The sequence below is a fragment of the Malurus melanocephalus genome, unplaced genomic scaffold (assembly GCF_030028575.1).
Source record: "Malurus melanocephalus ecotype Western Australia unplaced genomic scaffold, MMel_1.1 scaffold_149, whole genome shotgun sequence".
NCBI lineage: Eukaryota > Metazoa > Chordata > Aves > Passeriformes > Maluridae > Malurus > Malurus melanocephalus.
Genome location: NW_026623381.1, coordinates 1,445,993 through 1,464,424, shown reverse-complemented (window position 1 = coordinate 1,464,424; position 18,432 = coordinate 1,445,993). Strand labels below are relative to the sequence as shown.

General features: G+C 53.9%; 1 protein-coding gene across 2 annotated transcripts in view; it reads left to right on the top strand.

Annotated features, from left to right (window-relative positions):
* NTNG2 (netrin G2) overlaps positions 1-18,432 on the top strand; it is a 46,025-nt gene that overhangs the window by 19,858 nt on the left and 7,735 nt on the right. The window contains exons 3-7 of one of the 2 annotated variants that reach the window (XM_057371583.1): positions 523-1,166; positions 12,099-12,271; positions 13,839-13,865; positions 15,743-15,892; positions 17,902-18,018. In XM_057371583.1, coding sequence (XP_057227566.1) covers positions 523-1,166; positions 12,099-12,271; positions 13,839-13,865; positions 15,743-15,892; positions 17,902-18,018 — 1,111 coding nt within the window. The remainder of the gene's footprint in view (positions 1-522; positions 1,167-12,098; positions 12,272-13,838; positions 13,866-15,742; positions 15,893-17,901; positions 18,019-18,432) is intronic. The other variant, XM_057371582.1, reaches the window with a different exon arrangement.

Genomic DNA, 18,432 nt, shown 5'->3' with positions numbered 1-18,432 from the left:
GGAGMACAAATCTCTGCTGCTGCTTGGTCCTGTCCCAGCATGGAGCTGGAAAAGTTGTGTTTCCCTCCTCCAGTCATGCTCAGAGGTTCTGGGGTGACGGTGTGTCCCCAGCCTTCTCAGCAATAGGATCYGTGAGAGGCAGGGGTGTGTTTGGGGGATTTTAGCCATTCAGCTCTTCCAAGGGGATGAGCACAGCAGGGATGAACAAAGCTTTCTGTAAWGCTTGTAAATCGGCCAAACTTAACCCAGGTTTCTCAGAGACCGTCTCGGGGAAGGCTTTCCATGAAAACTGCCCCTGTGCCAAATTGAACAGCCCTTTCCCAGAGGGCCTTTCAGAGCAAACAGCTCAGCCGTTCATTCTCACAGCTGAGGCAAAGCCACACCTTTGTGCCTCAAACCCATTGTCAGAACCTCCTCCCACGCCAGACCCCGGCCCCTCCAGCAGTTAAGGTTTGACACAAGCACCCAAACCCAGCTCACCCACGTTCCACTCCTCTCTGCTGACCGCTGTTGTCGTTCCAGGAGAACCCATACCTGTGCAGCGACGAGTGCGACGCCTCCAACCCCGACCTGGCCCACCCGCCCAAGCTCATGTTCGACAGCGAGGACGAGGGGCTGGCTACCTACTGGCAGAGCGTGACGTGGCGCCGCTACCCCGAGCCGCTGCTGGCCAACATCACCCTGTCGTGGAACAAGAGCATCGAGCTGACCGACGACATCGTCATCACCTTCGAGTACGGGCGCCCCACCATCATGATGCTGGAGAAGTCGCTGGACAACGGCAGGACTTGGCACCCGTACCAGTATTACGCTGATGACTGCATGGAGGCCTTCAGCATGCCAGCACGGAGGGTCCGCGACCTCTCCACCACCAGTGCCAACAGGGTGCTCTGCACCGAGGAGTATTCCCGCTGGGCGGGCTCCAAGAAGGAGAAAACCGTCCGCTTCGAGGTGCGGGATCGCTTCGCCATCTTCGCCGGCCCCGAGCTCAAGAACATGGACAACTTGTACACGCGGCTGGAGAGCGCCAAAGGGCTCAAGGACTTCTTCACCGTCACCGACCTGCGCATGAGGCTGCTGAGACCCGCCCTGGGGGGCACCTACGTGCAGAGGGAGAACTTGTACAAGTATTTCTACGCCGTGTCCAACATCGAGGTCACCGGCAGGTAACGGTGCTGTGTTTCTTTGGGTGTCTCTGCTCGGAGGGGTGAGAAGGGGGTGATGCTGGAAAATGGAGCCATCAGCGTTTCTGCTGACGGAGAGATAACCAGCCCTCCCTCTAACACCCCTTCAGCAGATGTGTCCTTGCAGGGACACCTCCAAGGCGGTGTCCTCCTGCAGCTGCTGCTGTTGGGGGAGCTGGGACGTGGCTTGGATGGACACTGAGGGTCTGAGTTCCCTCCAAAGCTCTGTCCCAGATGTGCAAACACAGCTGGCCTCCTCTGCCCTGAGRTCTCAAGGGTGATGCTGGTGGATCTGGGGGGTGGAATGAGGCTCACYCCACTAAACTCCAGCTCTCTGCCAGGCTCTCAGGCTATCCTGAGTCAGTCTTGCACACCCTGAGCAACCCCAGCGGGTGAAGTTTGGSGTGAGGGTAAACCCCCTGACAGATCTGGGGCAGAGGAAGCAGGAGGGGGTTTGTTTCTCCTGGGTTTTGTTTTTCATTTCTCTGTACGATGCCATATGTTACGTTATGACATCAACCGAAAAAGCAAAGTAAGGTGGAAAAGTGCCGAGATGGCTGATTTCCCATCCAGCTTGTGCGAGACTTAGAGGMGAGAGGGGAAAAATCTCCCCATCACCCACCCCGTGCTAACAAGCATCACCACAGCGACAGAGGAGCCGTTTGTATCGGTTCCAAACCGTTTGCTTCTGAGACTTGCAAGTAGAAATGTTTGCAGGTGCCACCGAGGCTGCCTTTGAACAGGCTCCAAGGGGAAGGAAGCTGCAGGGAGGGATGGGAGAGCCCTTTCCACCCGCCAGGGCGGGCAGGAGGCAGCGCTGAGGGTGTTTCTCACGGCGTGGAGCCTGTCTGGGGTGAGCAGCTGTGGCTCTCAGYTGAGTTGGGGGCATGTCGGGGTCCCCACTATTGGGATTGCTCAGGGAGGAGCCCTGGGGGGCTCAGGCAGGTGGGCAGAGGAGCAGGAGAGCACCTCCAATTGTGTCTGGTGAGTTAGGACTGAATGTTTGATATCAGTGACAGCACAGTGACCTCTGGGTTCTGAGTGTGGAGATAAACTCAGATAACCAAGAACCYGTTACTGCTCCTGCAGCAGCCTCGGGGTACCTGATGCTTCAAAGCACTGAAATACTGTGTGTGTCCTGTGAATGTCTTCCTCCTCTGAGCCATTCACCTTTCCTGCCTGCCTTGGGCAGGATTTGTCACTTCAGTATTTTGGATTTCAGGCCATGCTGTTGGGATTCTCCCCAAACCAGCACCTTGCTCTCAGCTGGCCTCCTCCCCSCTCCCCACTCCCCCAGCAGCTTTTGAACTCGCTGGCCAAATTTMATACCATTTAATAGCAGCAGAGATYGGTTCAAGACACAAAATCCCTAAATATTCTGTGAAAAGCGTCAGCTTTTTCGGGAAGGGAGGAAAAACCCTTTCAAACATTCCCAGAGCTGGGGGAGTCACAGCCTTTAGGAGCCATCCACCATTCCGAGGGCGCTGGAGCCGGGCATTGCCGGGCTGTGAASGCCCTGGGGAAGCTGCAGTGCTGTTTTTTAGCCGGGGCCAGCAGCAGCCAGGTCGGGCTCGCTGGCGGATCGCTGCCGGCCGGATCGCTGTTGGCTCAGAGCCGGCGTGGCCGCCTGCCCACGGCTGCTGCAGAGCCGCGGCTCCTGCTCCTGCTCCGCTCTTGGCTCCACTCCCTAAAAACTGCCCGGCCGCCTTCTCCAGTGCAGCACGGCCGCTGGGAGGAGAGGGCTTTTCCTTGGCTGAGAGCTGAGACAGCTCTGAAATCTGCTTTTATCAGCCTAAACTTCAAGTTCTGAGCCACAGAAAGGTGCGGCTTTGCGCTGCTGGGCTGGTTCTCAGGAGAGAGGGATGCTCATCMTGGACAGGGAAGGGGTCAATACCTGTCCTGGGATGACTCTTCCAACCCCCCTGGGCACAGGGCAGGGAAGGTGACCAGCTGTGGATAAGTGGTGTATAAGATGGAGAAGCTCCCTGTGAATTAACTCTGCTCCTGTGATTATTCCAGTCCCAGCAAGCAGGTTTTTGCACTGAAAAGCAATCTAATTCCAGCTGTAAGCAAAGCCAGTTACAGTGCAGGGACTAAAACCAAATTAAATCTTGTGTATGGCTCAACAAGGGATGGGTTATTGAGAGGAAGAGAGGAGAAATCAATGTGAGCATGACAGGAGCACAGTGCACGGAACGGGGGAAGGGAGGGTGGGCAGGGATGGGGATGGACACACACTGCCTCTTCCAGGATGTGTTGGAGGAACAGGAGGAAATGCCTCGATAAAACTGGGGTGGTGTTAGGGACCCACTCCAGGGGACATGGAAACAACAGGGAAGATGCTCATGAAGAAATGAGGGGTCAAAGGTAAAAAGCAGCCCAAGAATTGCACCTGGAGARCAGAGGGAGCAGCCCCGAGAGGATGGAGAGCTGTGCCCAGCCCCAGTGTGTGGCAGTGGAGGGGCAGGGTGTGCTGCCACGGTGGCATTGCCAGTGTTCCTGTGCAGTATTGGTATTTTGGCAGTGCCCAGGATGATTGGACCCTTGGCAGCTCATTTCCAGTGCTCTTCCATGCTCAAAGGAAGAGCACTTTGCCCTCAGAGCAGGCCAGGAGCCAGGGTGGTATCTCTTGCCTGGTGGGTTCAGAGGTTTCTGTGATCCCCTCAGTCCTTGTACTTCCCCATCSTTCACACCTCACTGAGGAAAAGCCTCACCACAATCTCCCAGAACTTTTGGGAAAAACAGAAAGAGACAGAGCGAGGGATATGGGGACMAGGGGAAGGAGTTTTCTGCCTTCTTTTGTCCTGCAGACCAGAGGGTMTGGTGAGTCCTGGGGGTCACTGCTTCATTCCCAGGGGTTGGTACAGTGGGCTGGTCCTTCAGGAACTCCTCTGCATCTCCACATCCTCAGCCAGCTCCATCTCCCCGTTCATGGCTGACAGTTTATTTTTACTCTTTCTTCTTGGTATCTTTTTTTTTGCTTTTCTTTCTTCTTCCATCCTGTCCCTATTGATCTGCAGAGTAACTGGAGCTGCAGGAGAGTCAGGACAGGAATAGACCCGAGCGAGCCCTTGCGCTGTGYRTGTGCCAGGCAGGGTGGGGAWGGGAAGGGGAAGGACTTTTCCCCACAAATCTCTCTATTCACTGCTTCATCTGCTCCTCAGTGCTGCAATGAGCTCGGGCACGGGTGAATGAGCTTCCCCTGGCTGCTGGAGAGCCTCTGGTTCTCCTTCCAGCCCACYCTGGGTGTCTCTGGAGTGATTTTTTCCCCTCCTGAACGTCAGTCACCGCCGTGCTCGGCAGGGCACGCTCCATCACGGAGACATTAATAAGCTGTAATYGAAGTTAATGTGCCATGGCCAGGACATGTGGATCCAGTTAGGAGAAATCACACTGAGCAGAAGTGAATCAATTTTAGGCTCATTAYTGAGATTTCTCTCCTCTGTCCTGCCCTGCCCCAGTGCATGCAGTGTCTGTCTGTCTGTCTGTCCATCCTGCTGGTGATGAGCAGGTCCTGGAGGAAGGCAGGAGGAGGGAGCATCCCTCATCTCTGAGCATCTCTGTGGAGCACGGCCTCCTCTCGGGCTGCACTCAGACCAAAGAGGTGCCAACAAGATGAGGTTGCTAGTTTTGAGGCGACATTTCCTTTCCTCACTTCACCAATTGCTTTTCTCAGGCTTTCCCTGGTGTTCCTTGGCTCCTGCTTTGCTTGCACAACAGAATTGAAGGGGAAGGCCCCTTGTTCTCCCCTGCTTCCTCCCCTGCACTCCTGGTGCTTTGCATGGATGCTCTCCGGGAGGATTTTCTCTCCAGATGACTTGGAGAGCCTGTGCCACTGGAGCAGAACAACTTTGGCCAATGTCATCCTGGTGCCAACAGCCAGGACCTGGCACTCAGCACCTGGAGCATCAATGCCACCCACAAAAGCTCCTCCTGCAATAAATGCAGCTGGAAATGGTCAGTGATACCCACAGCAAGRGAGATGTTTTTCTGCGTTTGTGGTGAGTTTTGGGACACGGGGATGATTGATGCTGCAGTGCTGCTRAAGATGAATGAATGAATTCCTGGTCAGTGCCTCCTTCTCTGCCCTCCAGGCCCAGTGAAGGCAGCTCAGGGCTTTTCCCCTGTGGCTGTAGCTCAGCTCGAACCAGGAATGCCAGCACAAAGCACATCCCAGATGCTGGCCCGGGGCTGCCTTGCCCTGGCTGGACATTCCARCTTCTGGCTCTGTTGATGGCATTGGGGGAGACCCTCCAGCTGATCTTGACTTCTCCAGCAAAGCTGTCTGAATTGGAGGAAAGGTTTGATCCGTGGAAGATCTTGTTGAGGGTCTCAGATTTTGTGGATGGCCGGTGAATGTCTCTCACTGACGATCAGGGTGAGACCTGCACCAAAGGGGAACAGGCCAGGAGCTGGGTGAATGATCTCTGAGAGCATGGGCTTCCCCAGTTGAGCTTGCCCAACCCCAGTGCTGGACAYCACCCCCAAAATAGCCACCCAAACTTCCCCCTTGTAGCCCTCAGCCAGCTCAGCAGCTTCAGGATGACCACAAAAACCAGGGCAAGCACTGCCTGTGCCCGTCCCTGCTCCTTCCCCTGCAGCTCCTGGCAGACAGAACCGGGTCCCAGGAGGCAGCAGCAGCATCCTGGTGTCAAGGACAGCCAAGTCTGTGCCAGCAGAGCGCCGCGTTCCTCGGCCCATCCTCGTCTCCATGCTGGGCACCCCTGAGAGCTGCAYGGCTGAGCTTCCCTGGCATTCCTCCAGGCTGGAATTAGCTTGAGCCCAAGCAAAATCTCGCTCTTGGTCATATAGTTAAATCAAGTTAACGTGCAGCAACTGTTTGCTGGAGTCCTGCAAAGGTTTCTACTCCTTCTGTAGTGAGGTGGGGAGGAAGCTCTGAGTGGGAGGAAGGGAGTGAGAAATCAGGGGAGCTCCTCCCTCCCCCAGACACTGCTGACACTTTGTCGATAGCCAGAGACAGATGCCCAAGGTCCTATTACCTGCTCCTGGCTTGGGTTTGTGAAGGGTTTTATTCCCCCTCCGATTTTGTTGCYGGGTTGTGTCCGGCCCTGAGCGGATAATAGAATTTCATCGATAGACTGAGAAGGTGATGTATGTTAAAGCACTTAATATAAAGAGACTTCTACAGGAGCCCAAATTCAATTTGGCCAATGAACTCAATTGCAGGCATTATTGCATTCCAGGAGAAAGACCAAGAGCATTTATACACATTACTCTGCAAATATTTATGTTCACATATCCGTGTGATGTCCTCTTCACCCTTCCTCCCTTCTGCTGGCCGACCCCCTAATGGGGAAGTTTGGTTTCGTGTTTGCTTTTTAAGACAGCTTTGAATATAAATAATGTTCCACCAGTCAGCAGGATCTTGACAGCTGGTGAGTGTCAACTTATTTAAAATAAATCGCCTCTCGGATGGGAACAGCCAGCTAGCGTGCTCTCCACTTTGGCATCTTTTACATTGTCTCMTCTTTGTAATCCAAACCTCAAATCATTCCGAAGGGCAGCGAGGAGGGCTCATTCCTGCCGGGAGCACTCACCCGTCCCTACCACACAGCCGATAGTAAAAACCCACAAGGAAAACAACCAGCTCACAACCCCCTGACCTAACTCAGGGGTTTTTTTTTTTTCAGTTTTTTGGCACTGCACAGAGTGGTGAAAGCCAGAAACCTCTTGCTCTTGTTCTGGTTGGAAGAAACAACACGTTAAAATGGCTTTTGCTCTCCTTCAGCCCCTGGACCACAGGGCTGGGTAAGATCCCAGCCCTGCTCCTGGGATGAATGAGYCATCATTGCCTTCTTCACCCCCTTCAGCCCTGTCCCAGGACTGGCAACATCAAATCCCTGCCAGAGCCATCACCCAGCACGGCAAATCCTGATATAAACACTCTCCACAAAGGGACTGTGCTTCTTCCATGGCCCAGCCATTARGAGCTATTTTTACCTGCTTCCACACGCACAGATGGGCCAGAAACAATCCAAGCTCAGCACCCGTTATGCTTTGCCCAAAAGATTTGCTCCCTGCTTTTGCTGAGCTGCCAAAACAGTTGCAGAAGAGCAGGTAGGAGTGGGTAAGTGATGGCCAGGCAGCTGCCGGAGCGTGCTGTGAGCGGCGCATGGGGATGACAATAGAGAGATGGAGAAGAGTTATTCATGTTTCCCCGAGAGCCCAGATCAGTTGAAACATCCTTTTCCTCGGGGACTGAGAGGAAAGAGCTCCCTTCAAACACATCGTCCCGTGAGACTCATTAAAGGCTCATCAATTACAGCGAGAGCAAACAATTGAGGGAAAAGCTCTGATAAGCCTTCCTCCGGCCGGCAGTCATTAGCATCTCCTCCGAGCTGCCTCTCCCCGGCTCCGACAGCGGCAGGAAGGGAGCASGGGGGCACAACCGAGCCCGTGGAGGTGGAAACAGGAATATGATGGCTGAAAAACCAGCAGGAGGAGAGCAGCGGTGTCCAAAGCATCCCTGTGGCCATGCAGAGCATCCTCACGGAGTGTTCAGGATGGGCTGGAAGGAGGCTCGCAGGGATGGTGTGGCCTTCTGCTGCTCCATGTGTGGGGTTTTTGAAGGAGCTCAGGGCGGTGTTGTCTCATGGGAACTAGGCACAAGGGGATGGAGCAGTTTTCTGGGTCCTTTTTTCCAGAAATGGAGCAGTTTTCTGGGTTTTTCCCGAAGATGGAGCAGTTTTCCACTAAGCAGCTCCTAACCTTTCGAAGGGGGAGCAGTTTTCTGCTAAGCAGCTCCTAACCTTTCCCTTCATCCTCTGTTTTTTTCCCAGAGATTGAGCAGTTTTCTGGGTTTTTCCTGGAAATGGAGCATTTTCTGGGTTTTTCCCAAAGATGGAGAAATTTTCTGGCTCCCCAGCCCTACCCAGCACAGCAGTGGGGTCACAGCATGGGACCGGGGAGGAAAAGGGAGAATAAGGAGATGCTCTTTGCCTTTCCCTGCCTTACTTCCCTGCTCTGCAAGTRAGCTTGAGGACAGAAAAGAGGTTGTAAAACATGTAAGAATCCTTGGAAGGAAAACAAAGGGCTGTGATGGCTTTTTAAAATTACTTCAGAAGTCATTATTAATGAAAGCTCGGGGAAAGGGTTTGATTTCCCACTCCCAGCACGGAGGGAGGTTTGCTGCAGGTTTGCTGCACTCACCCCCTTCCTGTGTGTGGGCATCTCCTTCCCTCACACGTGGGCTTGGCACCAGACACCTCTCCAGCAGCTCGCTGCTGTGACCTCCAGGATGCTGACGTGGAGAAATGCAGAAAAGTGTTTTTTATGGCTGGAAAAAAAAATTAAAAAAGAAAAGAAGAAAGGGGGGAGGGGGAAAAAAGGGCACTTTCCATGGTGTTCCAAGCACCGTGATGTTCCCTGGTGGAGGCATTGGCAGCGTCAGACCACACTGCACCACTCTGAACAACCCGCACTAAAATAAACTCATGAACACCCCTTGGTGCACACTGTGACACCTTGGGGCACACATTGCTCCGGCCACTCGTGCTGGGAACAGCGTGAGCTGGGTTSTGTTCACTGCAAAGTGCAGCAGTGTCAGAGGGGGTGTCCCCAGTGCCTGAGGGTGCTCTGGGGTGGCTGATCCTACACAGGCTCTGAGTGCTCACTGAGGACCAGCCCTGTCAGCACCAGCCTTGACCCAYGAGTCAGAGAGGAGAAGCATTCCCAGCCCCTCAGATCTCCAGAGCCAGAGAGACCATATTGGCACAGCACTGTGCTGGGGCTGGAGTGGGGCCACGGCCATTCCTGCAGGACACGGCGCAGGTGTCTGCCCCGCTGCTRCTTTTTAAGCCTCACTGCTAAGCAGCTCCTAACCTTTCCCTTCATCCTCTCCTTCCTGCCRTGGCTGGGCGCCGAGGAGGATGGGCAGAGGCGAGCAGGACCAGCAGCTCCCGCCCTGGGGACTGGGCTAATGCCATTTAGTCCAGGCTCTGCCAGCTGAGCCTTGGCTGGGGAAAGACACGCACAGACCATTGGCGAGCATGTGTCCTTGGGCTGCGGGCCCGGAGGAGGAGGCAGAGGAGCCTGAGGAAGGGTTGGAGCTGAGCCACTGAGCCTGGGCTGCAGGGAGGCCGGGATGGAGGAACCTCCACCCAAAATGGGGCTGGCAATGGGCTGYTCACCATTAAATAATGCAGCCTGATTGATTGGGCTGGAAAGTGCTGTGCTATGGGGTCAGCCTGCTGGGGTTACAGTTCCCTGCTTAGATTGATGATCCTCAAAGGTCGAATTCAGAAAGCAATTCCCTGSTAAAATTGATCCTTTGGATAACGAAACTTTTGCACAGTGGCAAAGGGMGCAGCAGTGAGAAAAATCAGTGACCCGGGCACAGGCAGGCAAGGTGAGCACCTGCCTCTGCTGCCTCTTGACCTGATTTTCCTTGTTTACACCAATTWGGAAGTGAGGGAAGAGCAGGGCTCTATCACACCTGGCTGGGGGACATCCACAGGGTCCCACTGTGTCCCCATCCCGCTGGGCAGGGCAGGAGGCAGCTGGGGCTGTCCCAGGAGCTGGTGCTGGGCTCCCAACCCTCCCCAGCAGCACATGAGCAGTGTGAGTGTGTGAGCAGATGTGTCTGGCTGCCTCCTGCACTCATCCATGCCTCRGCAACGCTGGGTCCCATTGCCTGGGGAGGATTTGTAGCTGCAGCCAAATTAATGGGGAACGCCCTCCTGCACTGCAGCACTTGGAGCCAGAAGCACCCCAAAACTCCTGCTTGGCTCCTGCCAAGTGGAAGGGGGTGATGGAGGTTGTCCCAGGCCATGGCAGGGACCAGGTGGTGGCCACCCAGGCACCAAGCACCACCCTCCACCTCATCCCGAACTTCAGGGAAAACGAGGGGGATGACAGTGCCTCCCATCCTTGTACCCCCTCCCCTGGGCTCTGGACCCCCTCAGCTGGACACTGGATCACAAAACTGTGCCCTGGAGCTGTTTCATCCCCTCGCTCCTGCCAGAGGAGGAGGGAGAGGAGCTGCAGCTTCCAAAGCTGTTGCTCTGTTCAGGCAGGGCCCAGAGCAGCAGTGGTGAGGCTTTGACCTGCTTTAACCCTCTATCTTGCCTGCTTTGCTCTTGTCTGCTCGTTCTGAAGTGAGAGAAGGAGGCCACGCTTTGTGGACGCTGAATAATTCAGCTCCAGACTCCGCAGCAGCCCCGGGGCTGGGCAGCGCCTCTGCCAAAGGGCTGGGACAGCTCAGCCRAAATCCTTCCTCATCACAGCCAAAGGGGACACGAAATGCAGCGTTCCTCCTGGCTGGAGGCACCAGCCAGAGCCACWTCCTCCCCCTGGGTGCTGGGAGCTGTGGCTCTCACTCCCAGAGCAGCGGTGCTCTGAGGCTGAGAGTGCTTTCAGCCGTGACGCGGCATCTCCAGCTCTCCCCAACACACACTTTCAAGTGGAGCAGGCTGAGCATGTTTGCCTCTGCTCCCTGGACCACATTTTCCTCCTCTTTCCCTTTTAGAAGCTGCAAAATTCCCTCCTCTGCTTGGTCAGAGACAGGGCAGGGTTGTAAGACGGGGAGGGATCACTCATCCAGCTTAYGCTTAGCCTCTGAGCGGGGTTTGCTAGAATTAAGGACAGGGAGGGGAGGGAGAGGGAGAAAAACTCGTACATGAGGTCAGCTTATCCAGCCATGCGTGAGGAGAGCGCGGCAGAGGCGGCCTCAGTGGGTCAGGCAGGTGGCTGGGGAGCTTCTTTGGGGGCTGCAAGGAGAGGGGGAGAGGCACCAGGAGCAGGGGGCATGCGCAGCACCCGGATTCAGAGCTCCCACCTAATCCAGGCTGTTTATCCCGTGCAGACAGAGCACAAGGAACAGCAGGCCGTGTTTCCTCTCCCTGCTCTGCAGGCAGTTCATTCCCCCAGCTCTGCATCTCCTGAGCCCCGTAAAAGGAAGCGCTGCCCCATCAGACTTCTCCTCCCGTGCACAGAAGGCACAGCATTACTGCTCCTAATGCTTCTGCTTCTGAGAGAGTGAATTATTGCACAAAGCAGGGAAAGCCATCGGGCTGTGCGAGGCATCGACTGTCTGGAATGAAATGAGATGTTTTGGTCCCCAAAGTCTCTGTCTGATGGCCTCAGCTCGGGCCCAGGAGCCACCAGAGCCACGTGTGAGTTATGGGCTCAGCCTCTGCGCTCTGCGCAAGTCACCTCCGGAGTCTGAGCAACAGGAATTATTGTGCACGGAGWTAATTACTCCCTGCATACTGCACTAGAGCTCATTAAAAGTTTCTTAATGTTTGCAAATTGCTGAGCAGTGTTTTTAGTTGTTGCCTGCTCTGATGAGGCGGGGACTGGCTGCTGGATGCTGGTGGTGGCTCGTTGTTGGTGTTATTTTGGTCACAGCAGGCTGGGGCTCTGCTGCACAAAGGGAAGAGGGTTTGTGCTGGGCAGCCTCACACCAGGGGAGAAAATGCTGTTGGCCTTGGCACAATGCCCAGGRGGCAAAGGCTGAGTGCCACCAGGGTTAGCCCTGCTCCTCCATCTAAAGCAGAGGTCATCACCCAGATCCCTGTAACAGCCTGAAAGGGGAGTGAYTCCTCCCTGGTGTCTCAGCTGGAGATGCTGGCTTTCCATCAAACAATCTGTGGGGATGGTGGGAGTGAAGTGTCTCATCTTGGACTAAAGACTCAGATCCCACTTGGGCGAGGAAGTGGACATTGGAACTCCAGCACCAGACACTGGGGGAAACCGCTGAGTTCAGTGAGAAAAAACCACAGGAACAGCATGGAAGGGGTGACGAACAGCATGGAAGGGGTGAGGAACAGCAGGAAAGGGGTGATAAACAGCAGGGAAGGGGTGAGCAACCTCCAGCACATGTTCAGCACTGTCCTGGGGGCGAGGAGGAGCAGCAGTGACACCTGACAGCTCTTCCCCATCTTCTCCCCTTAGGTGTAAATGCAACCTGCACGCCAACCTGTGCACCTTCAAGGAGGGCAGCCTGCAGTGCGAGTGCGAGCACAACACCACGGGGCAGGACTGCGGCAAGTGCAAGAAGAACTTTCGCTCCAGGTCCTGGCGAGCAGGGTCCTACCTGCCCCTGCCCAACGGGTCCCCCAATGCATGTGAGTAATTGTGGGGAGCCAGCACTGACCAGCCAGCATTGACCAGTAATTGTGGGGACCAGCATTCAGACTCATCCCTCCTTGGCCAGGAGGGTTCTCAGTTCTCATCTTGCCCTTCTCCAGCTGCAATCAGATGCAGGATGCTCAGCTTTCCAGAGGGAAATGGGTTCTTTCCCCTATCTGGGTACACAGAGAGATGAAGGAGGATCTGGAGGATGCAGAGGTGATGTGTTGGCTGCTGGCAGAGAAGGGATGAGTCTGAATGCTGGTCAAGAATTTTCAGGATGACCTTAGGCTGACACAACCACAGCTTTGGGGGCAGTGCCCGTTGCTGTCCCTTGACAAAGGCACTCTTTAGCAGAGCACAGCTCTGGCTGTGGAGCAGCCACAGGCTCGGTGCTGGCTGTGCTCAGCCCCAGGAGTGCTCCCTGGGTGCTGTTCCATGCCTGTGTTGTGGGAAGCCCACGGGCTGTGGGCTCTGTGCACAGCCCCATCCTCCTCCAGTGGCTGCTGGAGCGGCTCTGACAGCGGTGGCGGCGCAGGCAGGAGGGAGGATGAGCTCCCCCATCCTCCGAGCAGGGAATTGGGGCAGGAGACATCACAGATGGGCCAGYTCCTCCTGGGTTCCTGTCCAGTCCACATTAGCAAACTTGTTTAAATGTCACGAAGCCACGGTAGCCACTCCAGCCTTTCAAGCAGCAGCTTTGAGCGTTACCAAAGAGAATCTTAACTCTCCCTCCCCCCAGATTTTTTGCAAGATTTATGTGCTTTAAGATGATCAAAGCTGAAATCCAGGCTCCGAAGGCCGTGACGGGAATGTTTTGTGTGTGCCAGGGCTGGTAGATGAGCAGGTTCTTTGAAAGGGAACGAGCTTGTCAGCTCCCACCAAGCGGCTGCATTGCTTCAAAGGAGCCTGGGAGAGTTTCTGGTGTTGACAGGCACAGACATGCTGTTCTCCCTTCTTCCCTCCTCTCYGTTCCTTGTGTCTCTTCCTATTTCTCTTTCTCTGCTCTTCCTTCTCCCATTCATCTCTCTTCCCATCTGTTTTCTTCCTCCTCCCCTCATCAGCATCCTCATCCCCTGCCCCTGAGGCAGTTCTCTGCACCCCTCTCCTCCTGGCAGTCCTACCTMTTCCATCACTGCTCCTGTGCTTTATATCCATGCAGAACTGAGACTTTTCATGATTCACCCACTTCTTACAGCAAGGCCTGTGGCTTTWAGTCCCCTGCTCAGACCCTACAGCTTGTCCTTAGCCCAGTGCTTCTCCTTTGCTGGGCTTTCACAGCAGGCCAAGGAAATGGTTAACAGAAAAAAAAAACCCCACCAGCAAGGACCACACTGGTTTTCCTTCCCCATGTGAAAGGCTCGAGATGCCAAGAGCCCAGACAGCGTTGTCTGGCTGTTCCTGTGCTTTGACAAAAGCAGCTTTTAAGCTGTAGCAGCAAACTGATGTGCCTGTGAGCAAGCCCCCGCTAATTAGCTGCTGTTCAGTCCCATGTCGTGTGTCTGTGTGATCTTCTGATGGTGTCCTGCTTCCACTGACTGGGTTTCCTCTTGTTTTTTCCAGGTGCAGCTGCAGGCTCAGCCTTTGGCAGTAAGTAAAACCCTGACTGAAATGCTGGCATTTAACACCTCGGTGCATGATCCTTGTGGATGTCACTAGGAAAAAAATATATGGTTATTTTCTATCCATTATCATTTTCCAGGCAATTCGTCTTCCCTAATTGTGCCTCATTTTCTGTCCTGTCAAAGAGTCTTATATTTTCTTCCTTTGACTTCAGCAGCCTCATTTTGCCTCTTCCTCTGGCATGGTTTCCCCCCATGAGGTTCGTTAGTACGGCAGCCGGAAAGGAAATAAAAAAAGACTCTTCCAAATCACCAGTGCTCGCTGTGAACTCCCCCCCATTCCCCCAGCCAGTTTTGCAAAATTATTCTCTGAGAAGGAGCTGGGTGTGAATTATTTGGGGTAAAACCCAGTCTGGGTCACGTTGGGCTATGAAAAAGCATGTAGGGCATGTGTACATCTGTAGGTACACGTGTGTGGATGTGAACATATGTCTGTGAGGTGTCAGCAGCGACGGAGGCAGAGCTCAGTGGGGATTTCTGCTGCAGGATTGATGGCAGGAGAGAGCTCCTGATTTAACAAAGCTGGAGGTAGCTTGGTATCAAAGAGCCTGGAGTTTTGGGTAAGCAGAATCYTGGGTTTGAGTGTTGTGGCTCAGAGTGCCCCTCTGGAAGGAACAAATCAGGGAGCTGAATGAATAATGAATTCTTTGGTTTGCAGGCAAGGGGAAAGAATTGGARGAGGAATCGTTTCAGGGAAATGCAAATGCAATTAAGAAAAATGTRCCTCATAGAAAAGTAGAGGACAGGTTTTCTGGGCAAATGAACCACATTTAGACTTCCAGCAGTTAAGTGCTTGAAGTTTTCAAATAATTATTAAAGGTCTCCCTTAAGTAATTTAGGATTAAGGAAAAAAAGTTTTATTAGTCCAAAATATTGTTCACCTTTCTATTCAAAACCATTTTGATAACTTTTTTTCCTCCAATTTACAAAGCTTGGCATTCTTGGCTGCTTTTGTTTCCCTGGGAAACATTTCCCATCAAAATTTTCTGCARGGCAGAAGCTTGGAGGGTGCTGGGAGCGATGTGCAGGAGGTGGACAGGAGGGATTTGTGTCCAAGGCCAGTTAAGGAGAGATTATTTAGCCCACATAGGAGACTAGAAGTGACCTAAATTAAGTATTTAAACTAGCTCAGGGCTATTATGAAATTAAGCATGATAATCTGCATGAAGCAGTGGGACAAACAAGGACAGGAGGGCAGCAGGTGTAAGTTAAGCAGGAATTTGTGTTCTGGTGTTATTTTAGTCATGGCTGCTGTGGGAAGCAGTGGAAGGGACTGCTCCTGCCCAGCTCGGTGGGGCTCTGCTGACCCCGAACAGCCCTGAATTTGATGGGAACCACTGGAAACAAACACGTGGCAGTGATTCTGGATGGGGCCAGGTATTTGGTGAGGGGTGGCAGCAGGGAATGGGGCTGTGCAGGGAGCACAGCTGGAGCACAGCTGGAGCACAGCTGGACACATAGGCACCGGGCAGTGGGAGCGCGGCTTGGCACCTCCCAGCCATTCCCCACCCCATCCCTGCCCAGACATCCCTTCTTTTCCCCTTTCCAGCCTAATTGGCCATTAGTTTATGATGGAGCTGTAAGTATTTAAGCCAATATCTGCACCAGCAGAATAAGCTGATACAGCCCCAGCCTGCAGCCCCTGCTCACACCCCGCGCCCTCGCCGGGTGCAGCGTCACCGAGCTGCCGTCGCCTTAATCCCGCCGCTGTCCCAGTTGTGACCACGCTGATAAATCAGCCACCAGCTCAGCCCAGCAGCAGCAGCCTCAYGGGTGTGCAGGCTGCCCAGGAAACCCTCCATTCCCCCCAGCAAGCGCCTCCCAACTCTTCTCTTTGCTTGTCAGCGTACGAGCGGCCGCAGCGAGTAAACACCGCCAAAACCACMGCAAAAACCACCACYGCAAAAACCAYCAGCACCACCACTACCACCASCACCTCAACCACCASCAGCACYACCACCAGCACCCCTCCACCAGCCACCACCACCCAGCCAGGTGGGTGTCACACTCCCTGCCCYGCTCAGAAGCCAGGACTCCGCTCCTGGGCTCCTTTTTTTCAGCTGCTCCCCACGGTGCTGCTGTGTTGGTATCTCTGCTCTGTAGGATGATAAAGGACATGGATAAAAATCACCCTGACTTGKTTCACCTTCCCCAGCCTCCAGGCAGCCCTGGTTTGCTGTTGTCTCWGGCACAGCTGCCAGAGATGCTCTCACAGCTCCATGACAAGGAAGGGCAGCAAAGCAATGAACACTTTGTTGTTCTGGAATAAATTTAAACCACATATCCCTGTGGAAGGAGAGGGGAATTGTGCCCCATCCTGCTCTATCCCTGAACCCCTGCCACCAGACTCAGAGCAGCCCACTGGCTGTCCCAATCCTGCACCAAGTCCCCAGACTCACAGAGGTAATGCAGGTGCAGATTTCCTAGGGCAGAATTCCAGCGTTCCCCAGGTGGCYGCTGTCCAAGCAGCCCGGGATTGTGCAGAGCTGGAGCTCACACACGCGCCAGAAACATCCTTTCCTAATTCCTGAAATCACCCCGTGGAGGAAAACTTTTGTCCTTTTTGTGGGGGCTCCTCCTTCCCCCCTGCTCCGTGAACAAGGAGACAGCGTTTTYCCTTGTCTTTTGGAAATGAGCAGATAAACCTTAACAGCAGGACATTTTTTTAAGCTTCTCATGGGGGAATTAGACACGCATTCCTCCCTTTGCCATGCTTTCAGGGCCTGATATTTCCCAGGAGGACGTTTTACACCCACAGCATGTTAGTAACAGTCTGTCTGGGGGAGCTGCCAGAAGCCAGTCAAAGGGATGAGGAAACTTGATTGCATGTTTATGCAAATATAGATATATTCATGGAAGTACCCTGCTCGAGGAGTTAATCAGGAAGCCGAGGGTTTGGGTCCAACTTCCATGGAGTTGGGAGTGACCCTGGGTAAAGGGTACAAGGCTCAGCTCTGTTAAGAAGGGCTCCTCACTCGGATCTGTGCTGGATCCATGCAGGAGGAGGCTCATCCACCCCCCAGCCCAGAGCTCACACCATCCCCACAGCCCCAGCAGTGCCAGGAGATCACTTCTACAMCCACCCCATGTGCTTGGGGTCGATTGATTTTTATCCATGCTCCCCTGTAGTGACATTTTAGGGCTGGTTTTGTGCTGTGTTTACGTGGGTGGCTGCTTAGTGTGTCTCTGCAGTGTTCTGCCTCCCCTGGCACCTCTGGCACAGGAAAGTGTCCGTGGGTTTGGGGTGCCAGACTGCTCTGAGGGACCTGAGAGACATTACACACCTCAGCCTTGATTCCTTCTCCAAAATCTGCTTCCTGGGCARAGAAAATGTTTTCCTAACGCTTTCATTAATTGATGGCAAGGGATAAAATTAATAAATTGCAGCCAAGCTGCCAGATCTTTGGCTTGATACAGCCAGGCCTGAGCTCCTCGCTCCTCACCCCTATCCAGATCCTCATCTGTGGCTCTGCAGAGCCAGGTCCCACCCCAGGAAGGTGTCCCTGGGAKTGGTGACAGTCCCTGGAGGGGCAGATCCACATAAGAGGGTAGCCAGAGCCATCCAGCAGCTCAGGGACCTGCTCTTAACTGGGTTTGATGCTGAAGGTCCACTGTGTGCCCTTGACCAGAAATAGGGAGTCAAGGCACAGCTCAATTCTGCTCTGCTTTTGGCCAGAGATGTTCCTCCTCCTCCCTGCAAAACATGAATTATTTCCTTAAATACCACAATATCCCCAAGGGGCTGCAGATGCAATTCAGCTGCACCTGGGGAAAGAGGTGACCCCTGAAGCTCCTGGTAGAACACGTTTGCAGCAGACACAATGACCCCAAGCAARGTCAGGATCCCAAAGTGAGACACTGCTGTAGCCCCCACTTCTGAATTTTAGAAGCATTAAAATCCCTCCTTGCTTTAAAGGCAGACATTTACAGCAGCCCTGCTCTATCCCCACCCTCTAACTGACACCCTGTCTTCTAYCCTCCAAATTTCTTCTTCCCACCACAAGCAAGCATCATCAGACCATCCTCTGAGTTYGCTGCCTCTGTGCCCGTGACAGAAACACAGAAAAAATCAGGTATTTCAAGCCAGCCCGCCGTGGTTTCGCCTTCTCCTCCGCACACCAGTGGGTAGCAGCGCAGCAGAAGCGGCGTGGCACGTAGGCTAGAGGAGTGCATTCCATTTGGGTTGTCTCTGGGTTGCACGGAGCTGCTAGACATCTGCTTCCTTTGGCTGCTCGTGGTGTTTGCCGTGGTCAAGGTGGAGCTGTGCTCGTAGGATGCTTTCTGTGCCCGGTGAGAGGGGAGGCAGGGACGAGTTCGTGGGCAAAGYCTGTGGTTTGAAGGCAGGGGAAGCTGCCAAAATGGGTGGAAGGAAGGGAAGTCACGGAGTTACCCTGAGGAGAATGAATTAAGTGCTTCTCTCCTTTGCCTTCTGCAGTTCTGTTATTTCAAAACYTTCCTTGAAGCCTGTCAGCTTCTTCCTTGCCATTTGTTACATTTTTTTATTTTTTTTCCACATTCAAAATAAGAAAAAAAAA